The sequence below is a fragment of the Barbus barbus genome (genome assembly GCF_936440315.1).
Source record: "Barbus barbus genome assembly, chromosome: 42".
Taxonomy (NCBI): Eukaryota; Metazoa; Chordata; class Actinopteri; order Cypriniformes; family Cyprinidae; genus Barbus; species Barbus barbus.
The window spans coordinates 27404280-27414411 of record NC_136720.1 but is presented as its reverse complement, the minus strand read 5'-3'; the positions used below and the strand labels follow the sequence as shown (position 1 = coordinate 27414411).

Genomic DNA, 10132 nt, shown 5'->3' with positions numbered 1-10132 from the left:
CTTTAATCAAAATCTGAACATTTACTTCCCTCTGGAATGGCGTTCCTTTTTAGATGACGTCAGTTTGACGGCTTGGGCAGAACATCCTTAAACACACCCCTCTGACCGTTCGGTTTCTGTGAGTGAGAGACAGAGTGGAGGAGCGCTAAAATAAAACCCTGCCCTCTATTCAATATTCTGCTGGAAATACGTCACTACACTGAAATAAAGTCTGCAGCAACTTCCGGTTCACCCGGACTTTAATAAAGTGAATTGATAAAGAAAATCTATTTATGACAGTATTTTTGACAGAATCCTTATTTTACAACATTTTTACACAAGTATCTAAAACTGTTAACAGTTCTGTAGCTTTGCAGGAGGTTTCTTGAAGCAGAGACACAGTTCTTCTGGATTTAGTCTCAGTTTGTTCTGTTTCTTCATGTCACTCCAGACAGACTGATGATGATCAGATCAGATCTCAAACATCTCACTGGATTATTACAATTAATGGCTGAATTAATGTTTGGAAATATAAACTGATATTTCCTACTGACACACTACAGAAGATAGAAATAACTGACTTCAAACCATGTTTAGCTGCTGATAACACTAGTGTTCTGATCATTTTGGCCAGCGCTGTATGTGTGTGTGTGTGTGTGTGAGTGAGTGTGTGTGTGTGTATATGTGTGTGTATGTTTATGTGGTTTATGAGGACAGTTGTACGAAATTTGTACAGTGGCATGCGAAAGTTTGGGAACCCCTTGCAGAATCTGTGAAAATGTGGATAATTTTACCAAAATAAGAGAGATCATACAAAATGCATGTTATTTTTTATTTAGTGCTGTCCTGAGTAAGATATAACATTTTTAATGGAAAATAACATAACATCTTTTATGGAAAATATCTTACTCAGGACAGTACTAAATAAAAAATAACATGCATTTTGTATGATCTCTCTTATTTTGGTAAAATTATCCACATTTTCACAGATTCTGCAAGGGGTACCCAAACTTTCGATCCCCACTGTATAATGACATGGGTATGACAGAGGTATTACAATATGAAGGTGGTTTATGAGGACACTGCCTATGTCCCCGTAATTCAAAAGGCTTAAAAAACATACTAAATGGTGTTTTTTTGAAAATCTAAAAATGCACAAAGTCTCCTGTGAGGGCTAAGTTTAGGTGTAGGGTTGGTGTAGGGCAATAGCACACACAGTTTGTTCAGTATAAAAACCATTACGCCTATGGAGAGTCCCCATAAACCACAAAAACCAACATGTGTGTGTGTGTGTGTAGTGTCAGTGTGTAGTGTGTGTGTGTGTGTGTGTGTGTGTAGTGTCAGTGTGTAGTGTGTGTGTTTAGTGTGTGTGCTGGGGCAGGATGTGGAAGCCCAGCTGGATCAGGGCTCCGGTCAGCAGTGTCCAGAGCGGCACACAGACGATCAGCAGCCGCAGGTGGGTCAGCTGCTCCAGCCGCGCGCACAGAGTCACACAGAAGCCCACCTTCATCATCAGAGCCAGCAGATACCAGAGCTTCAGCCGCGGGTCGAGCCCGGTCCGGCAGCGGCCCGCCAGCCTCACGGCCAGCATCAGCAGCAGAGCTCCATCAAACACCCAGACGGGCAGAAACACCAGGAACCAGCTCCAGCGGACCTTTCCATCCAGCTTCAGAACCAGCAGGATGAGGAAGAGGAGCGTGAAGATCCAGGTGAGCAGAACCCGCTGAGCCAGAGACATCTGCACCGACTGACCACACAAGCAGAGCAGGTCAGTGACCAGCAGTGACCACCACCATCATCATCATCACCACAATCATCATCATCATCATCATCACCACCATCATCACCACCACCACAATCATCATCACCACAATCATCATCATCATCATCACCACCATCATCATCATCATCATCATCACCACCATCATCATCATCATCACCACCATCATCATCATCATCACCACCATCATCATCATCATCACCACCACAATCATCATCATCACCACCATCATCATCATCATCACGCGCATGACGTCACTCACCGCACGGTCCCGCCGAAGCCCGCAGGATCACCCGTCAACTCTCATCAGACCCGTGATTAAACGACCCTCATCGCAATCAAAACAGAGTGAATCGTTCTTTGTCTTTGTTGGGACGCGCGCTGTTGTCTGCAGCTGTCAATCACACCGGGATTCTGTTAGCGTGTCCCGGATGTGTGGAATATCGGCGTCCATAGAAACACCGATCAGCTGACCATCGTTTCAGGAGTTGTGTAACGTTTAGTCATCTGTTATTTCAGCTGGACATGCGTTCTTGTCGCATTATGAGAGGTTAAAGAACGCGAGTAGACGCGCTGAAGCGCTGCGGTCATGTGACCTGCAGAGGGCGCCAAACTCGACCGTTATTCACGCCTGCGCGCGCGTCCGCCAGTCTCTGTATCTGCGGCACACATCCCTCACGAGTCTCGCGTTTAACGGTCGTTAGGACGGGTTTCGCGCGGTTAACGCTCGTTATTATTCAGCGTGAAAGTGAAGATTGCGTCAATTGGGCTGCGCGTTTATTCCGTGCGCGCCGGTAACGCGGATCTGCGGGCGATTCTTCAGTAAACGCTTTGAGAGACAGCGACACTGAAATCAGCAGCGATCTTCATCATCATCTTCATCACGACAATCTTCCGTCGGTGTGTCGAGCATGAACGACTGAAGCGGCGCGTAACGGTAAGAGATGAGGATCTGTAACTTACATGAAAACCAGCACACACACAACAAACAGACAGACAGACACACACACACACACACACACACACACATACACACACACACACAACAAACAGACAGACACACACACACACACACACACACACACACACACACACACACACACACACACACAACAAACAGACAGACACACACACACACACACACACACACACACACACACACACACACACACACCATACAGTCATATACACACACAACAGACAGACAGACAGACAGACACACACACACACACACACACACACACACACACACACACACACACACATACACACCATACAGTCATATACACACACAACAAACAGACAGACAGACGCACACACACACACACACACACACACACACACACACACACACACACACAACAAACAGACAGACACACACACACACACACACACACACACACACACACACACACACAACAAACAGACAGACACACACACACACACACACACACACCATACAGTCATACACACACACACACACACACACACACACACACACACACACACACACACAACAAACAGACAGACACACACACACACACACACACACACACACACACACACACCATACAGTCATATACACACACAACAGACAGACAGACACACACACACACACACCATACAGTCATATACACACACAACAAACATACAAACAGACACACACACACAACAAACAGACAGACACACACACACATACATACACACATACATACACACACACACACACACACACACACACACACACACACACACACCATACAGTCATATACACACACATACACACACAACAAACATACAGACAGACACACACACACACACACACACACAAACAAACACACAACAGACACACACACACACACACACACACACACAAACACACACAACAAACAGACACACACACACATCATACACACACACACACTCCAAGGACAGTGCAATTGTATAGACAAATATTAAGAAAAAGAAAAGTAGAAAAAAATAAAAAGAATAAAATAAAAGATAAAAAAATATAAATGTGCAGGTCAGTATGTTGTTGACAAATAGTAATATAACAGGAATGTGCAAAAGAATGTTAAAAAAGTTGTACAGGGTTTTTAAATGAAGAAAAATGGCCTCGTTAAGAAAAATTGCGCCGATGATGGCAGTTATTCTGCGTTGCTCTCCAGTGTTTGTACTGTTTTTGTTTGTTTTTCCTGTTTTTTGTTTTTCAAATATGATCAGTTTTGCAAGGGATGACCTGCTGAACATTCGGCAGAACACACCACAAAATCTTTTACCGGATTTTGATTTTTCTGACGTTTTGCTGGACATTGTAGTTGGTGGAGCCATAGCTCTGGTCAAACGCTACAGGAGGCGCCGGCGGGGGAAGAGAGACGGGGCGCTCGTGAAACTTTGTCAGCGCGGATTTAGAACGGCGTTGCCTAGCATCCATCTAGCGAATCTCCCAACAATCTCTACCCAACAAAACGGACGAACTCCTTCTGCTCTCCCGGACAAACAAGGACTTTTCTAACTCTGCTGCTCCGTGTTTCACGGAAACCTGGCTGAATGGTGACATACCGGACAGCGCGATTCATCTGCCTAATTACCAGCTGATCAGAGCACATCGGGATGTGGAATCAACGGGGACATCACGCGACGGCGGGACGTGCTTTTACATCAATGAGAGGTGGTGTACAGATGTAACTGTGTTAAAGAAGATGTGCTGTTCAGATCTAGAAACGCTCTTCATTAACTGCAAGCCGTTCTATTCGCCGCGGGAGTTCTGCTCGTTCATTCGTGAGTGTCTACATTCCACCGCAAGCACACGTGAGCACAGCTTTACAGAAACTCACTGATCTGATCACAGAGAGTGAGCAACTGGACTGTTTTTGAAGCCGCTGCCACCGATCTGGACAAGCTCACAGAGACTATAAAGTCTCTTATATCTCTTATGTTATCAGAAACTGATAACATCTTATATCAGTTTCTGTGAGGAAATGTGCATTCCTACCAGGACTCATCTATTCTACAACAATGACAAACCATGGTTCACTGCCAAACTCAGACAGCTCCGTCAGGCCAAAGAAGATGCTCACAGAAAAGGGGATAAAGTCTTGTACAAACAGGCCAAATACACACTGGAAAAGGAGATCAGAGTGGCAAAGAGGAATTATTCTGACAAGCTCAGGAAAAAATTATCTTCCAGTGATCCTGCTTCAGTGTGGATAGGATTGAAGGACATCACCAGTTACAAGACACCATCCCCCAGCACTCTGGAGAATCAACACCTGGCAGACGACTTAAACGAGTTCTTTTGTCGTTTTGAACGATCACCCCACACCCGCCCAGAACACCCCTCCACACAACCATTCACACCTCCAGCAACCCCTCTCTCCCCCACACCTACGATTCAAATCAGCGAAGACGATGTGTGCCAGGTCTTCAGGAAAAACAAAAGAAGGAAAACACCAGGCCCAGACGGTGTGTCACCAGCCTGTCTAAAAACCTGTGCTGATCAGCTGGCCCCCATCTTCACACAGATCTTCAATAGATCACTGGAGCTGTGTGAAGTCCCCTCATGCTTCAAACGCTCCACCATCATCCCCGTCCCAAAGAAACACAAAATTACTGGACTTAATGACTACAGACCTGTGGCCCTAACGTCTGTAGCCATGAAATCATTCCAAAGACTGGTTTTGGCTCATCTGAAGGACATCACTGGACCCTTACTGGACCCCCTGCAGTTTGCCTACAGAGCAAACAGGTCTGTGGATGATGCAGTCAACATGGGACTGCACTTCATCCTGCAGCATCTGGACAGACCAGGGACTTATGTGAGGATCCTGTTTGTGGAATTCAGCTCCGCTTTTAACACCATCACCACGGAAACCCTTCAGAATAAACTAACCAAGCTCTCCGTCCCCACCTCCGTCTGCCAGTGGATCAACAGCTTCCTGACAGACAGACAGCAGTTAGTAAAGCTTGGAAAATTCACATCCAGCACTCGAACCATCAGTACTGGAGCTCCTCAGGGCTGCGTTCTCTCCCCACTGCTCTTCTCCCTCTACACCAACGACTGCACATCTAAAGACCCCTCTGTCAAGCTCCTGAAGTTCGCAGACGACACCACACTGATTGGCCTCATGCATTGGCGCTGATTGATCAGTGTTTGACATCCGCGAGAGCAATTCGAAAGCGCACGGAGCAGTCCGCTCTTTAAATCGCGCGGTTTGTTTATTATACACAGACTGAAGTTCGCATGACGCTCGCGGTCATTTCAGCGTCTGCCATCTCTCTAAATGAGGACATAAACACATGAACAACATCTCCAGACCTGCTCTGAGAGTCACTTCATGAGCATTTTACCGTTTGATTTGAGTAAAACTAACTCATATCATATACACACAGAACTGTAAAGGTATTACAGACAACCCGTCAAAATAAAAGTTCGGTTTAACTTGGAAGACACTGCGGCAGAAATATATTAATATTGTTCAGCAGACAGCACTGCTAATACTAGGCTACTATTAAAATTATTAAAACTTTTTTTTTTTTTTTTTTTAGTAATGATCACACAACAGTTATTCCATGTTTTAATTTTAATAGTAACCCCCCTTTGTTTGCCAAAATAAATAAACTTTGATTTTCAATAATTTAAAGAGAAATTAAATTAATGTTTTATTTTTCCTCAGAAATTCTGTGTTCTGTATCTGGTTTTCAAATGAAGACATAAAACATTTCATAAGGCTATTTTAAGAATAAATTTAAATAATGTTTTTATGCATTCAAATAATTAGACATACTACACCAGAATTTAATAACAATAAAACATGGTGAAAGAAAAGAAAACACCCACTTATGAAAGTGGATGAAGATTTAAAATTTCTTTTAGTCTTTAACAACCTAGAAGTGATGATTCTGAGCTTTGTGTTTTAAAATGAACACGCACTAATGTAAACGTAGCCTAACAGATGTGTAAACTGAAAACTATTTGAACTTTATTAAAATTATTTATTTATTTATTGTGTTGGATATATTTTGTTCCTTTGTGCAGTGGCTCAGGAGATGAGGCTTTGAGTCTGTATAAATATCAACAAGCTAAAAAAATAGTTTTTTGAGATAATGTAATCTTATTAAAACTGATTTCATAAAACTGGTATCGAAAAAAGTATCGTTCAGGAACCGGTATCGAACTCAAGGTATCGGTATCGACATCGAAAATTTTTGAACGATACCCAGAGCCCTAATCCAGAGTGAGCAAAAGGGCTGGTAAAATCACTCTGGACCCCTCACATCCAGCACACTCCCTCTTTGAACTGTTACCGTCTGGTCGACGCTACAGAGCTCTGAGCACCAGAACGACCAGACACAGGAACAGATTCTTCCTTCAGGCAATCCATCTCATGAACACTCAACAATAAATGTGGAACACTAATTTTATCTTTATTTTCTCAGTTCTAATTTGCACATACTTGACCTGTACATACATAGTTGTCTATATTATATATTGTGTTTTTGCTGTTTTGTACATTGCATATTTGGATATTTGTATTATTCTTTTATTATCTGTGTCCTGTCCTGTTACTGTCTTTCTGTTGCACTGTGGAGCTTCTGTCACTACAGCAAATTCCTTGTATGTGTAAACATACTTGGCCAATAAAGCTCATTCTGATTCTGATTCTTCTAAATAGCAGCATATGAGGTAGAAAAAATTATGAATAGCTTATTGATAAAGTGATGTTAACATGGATTCAAGTGATGTTATGACACAGAGTTAGAGTTTAGGAGCCTGATGGCCTGGGGGAAGAAGCTCCTCCTAAGTCTCTCAGTTTTTGCCATCAGGCTACGGAAGCGCTTACCAGATGAAAGCAAAGTGAATAGACGGTTACCAGGGTGATTTGAGTCCTTGATGATTTTGACAGCTCTATTTTTGCAGCGTTTGAGGTAGATGTCCTGCAGAGAGGGGAGAGCAGACCCTGAGATGCGCTCAGCTAAGCGCACAACTCTCTGTAGTGCTTTGCAGTCCTGATTGGAGCTGTTTCCATACCACACTGAGATGCACTGAGTCAATACACTTTCTATGGTCCCTGAATAGAAAGTTTTCAGGATTGCTGGTGAGACCCTGAATTTCCTCAGCTGTCGCAGATGGTACAGTCTTTGCCTGGCTTTCTTAACCTGTGTTTGGATGTGTGTAGTCCAAGTCAGGTTCTCGGAGATGTTTACACCGAGGTACTTGAAGCTGCTCACCCTCTCCACAGGGGTCCCACTGATCATAAGAGGAGTGTAGGGTTGCTGCTGTCTCTTCCTAAAGTCCATGATCAGCTCTTTAGTTTTGCTCACATTCAGAGAGAGACAGTTGTCCTGGCACCATGATGTGAGTCGCTCTACCTCATCCAAGTATGCGGTCTCATCGTTGTTGGAGATGAGGCCCAGAACCACAGTATCATCAGCGAATTTGATAATAGATGTGGAGCTGTGAGAGGATACGCAGTCATGCGTGTAGAGAGAGTAGAGCAGGGGACTCAGGACACAGCCCTGTTGGGCTCCTACGTTCAAGGTGATGGAGTTTGAGGTGAACTGGCCAACTTTCACCACTTGAGGTCTGCCGGTGAGGAAGTCTTGAATCCAGTCACAGAGTGAGGAGTTTAGGCCGAGGTCTGTGAGTTTAGAAGCCAGCTTGATGGGGACTATAGTGTTGAAACCTGAGCTATAATCAATGAATAGCAGTCTTACATAATTCCCATTGTTACTGTCCAAGTGTGTGAGGGAAGAGTGGAGGACGTGAGAGATGGCATTGTCCGTAGATCTGTTTGGGCGATAGGCAAACTGAAGAGGGTCCAAAGTATCAGGTATGGAGGAGCAGATGTGGCTCTTTACAAGTCTCTCAAAAACCTTCATGACTATAGAAGTGAGGGCAACTGGGCGATAGTCATTCAGGCAAGAGGGGTTTATTGTTCTTAGACACAGGGATTATTACGGATTTTTTAAATGAGGTGGCAACCACGGAGGTAGCAAGGGACTCATTAAAGATAGACGTGAACAAACCAGCGAGCTGATCAGCGCAGGACCTCAGAACACGGCCGGTTATCCCATCCGGTCCGGCTGCTTTCCTGACGTTCACTTTCTTTAGCGCCCTCCGAACCTCATCCTCCGACACGGTGATTACAGGATCATCGCTGCTCTGCCTACTGCTTCCTGACGCGCTGGATGGCAGAGACGTGCCGCCGCCGTTGCAATCGAAGCGGCCGAAGAAGGTGTTTAACTCGTCGGCCAGCAACGGATCTGCTCTCACCTCCGCGGAGGATTTGTTTCCGAAGGCACAGATGGTCCTCAGTCCCTGCCACATCCGTCGAGAGTCATTGAGCTGGAAATGAGACTCAATTCTCTCTCTGTATCTGTGTTTAGCGGCTCTTACTGCGCGTCGGAGAGCATAGCACGATGCTTTGTACTCGCTCATATTCCCGGTCAGAAGAGCCTCATTGTAAGCGGCAGTGCGTGTGTTAACCGCAGCACGGATTGTTCTGTCCACCCACGGTTTCTGGTTGGAGAATGTCCTTATTGTTATTGTTTCTGTAGCTTGCTCGGTTAGCGTGTTTACAAAGCTTAATGCTACATCCGTGAACTCGCTGACGTCAGAAGAACTCGCCCGGAACATGTCCCAGTCGACGTCATCAAGAGCCGCCTGCAGCATAGCCTCTGAGTGCGAGGACCAGCGCGTCACTACTCTCTGCACCGGGGGATCCTGATTCACTGATTCACAATCATTGCTTCTGTTGATCTGAGCAGACACCGCTGTCATGAACAGACCACTTACAGACCAGTAACAACAGAAAACATTCAGTTCTTCAGTGAATCTGTGTCCAGATGTGAGTGAGCGGCTGGGACTGAATGTGTGTGTGTGTGTGTGTGTGTGTGTTTTGATGAGGAGCATCTACACACACACACACACACCTTCAATTAGTGAGAGGCCTGACTGATTGTATGAAAACACACAGTATATTCTGTGACACACATGATGTCAGTAGTTCAGTGTTTGTTCTCTTGAATACACTTGAATCAACACGTTTGATACTCCTCTCATGTCTCTCTCGGTCTCTCTCCCTCATGTATCTCTCTCTCTCTCTCTCTCTCTCCGCAGCGGTGTGTCTGCTTTGACCTTGAGTCGGTGTTGTGTTCTCGCTCATGTCAGTCGCTCGGCCTGCAGCAGCGCTCCATCAGATTCTCAGTAAGTTCTTCAGAGTGAAGCATTTCTGAATCGTTCTCTTGTGTGTGATGGACTGAAATATGAGTGTTAATGTGTCTGGACTGAATCGAGAGTGTGTGTGTGTGTGTCTGTTTTTAACTCTGAGCTCAGTGATTTTCCACCTGTGAGTGTCTGGAGCGTTGAGC

At 44.8% G+C, this 10132-nt stretch overlaps 2 protein-coding genes across 5 annotated transcripts in view; one reads left to right on the top strand and one right to left on the bottom strand.

Annotated features, from left to right (window-relative positions):
• Window positions 1-589: 589 nt before the first annotated feature.
• On the bottom strand, window positions 590-2175 carry LOC306861742 (transmembrane protein 60-like). The gene is made up of 2 exons (XM_079404178.1): window positions 2022-2175; window positions 590-1726 (listed from the first exon to the last, which is right to left on the bottom strand). The coding sequence occupies exon 2, from the start codon at window positions 1715-1717 to the stop codon at window positions 1340-1342; it is 378 nt and encodes a 125-aa protein (XP_079260304.1). The 5' UTR covers window positions 1718-1726; window positions 2022-2175; the 3' UTR covers window positions 590-1339.
• Window positions 2176-2183: 8 nt separating this feature from the next.
• The window catches only part of LOC306861737 (protein PHTF2-like), a 51094-nt gene continuing 43145 nt past the window's right edge, over window positions 2184-10132 (top strand). The window contains exons 1-2 of one of the 4 annotated variants that reach the window (XM_079404165.1): window positions 2184-2696; window positions 9882-9968. The gene's annotated coding sequence lies outside the window, so the exon portion shown is untranslated. The remainder of the gene's footprint in view (window positions 2697-9881; window positions 9969-10132) is intronic. The other 3 variants (XM_079404163.1, XM_079404164.1, XM_079404166.1) reach the window with 3 other exon arrangements.

Excerpts from the sequence above, each read along its gene's own strand:
- LOC306861742 (XM_079404178.1), bottom strand. The coding sequence starts at position 1,717 with ATGTCTCTGGCTCAGCGGGTTCTGCTCACCTGGATCTTCACGCTCCTC.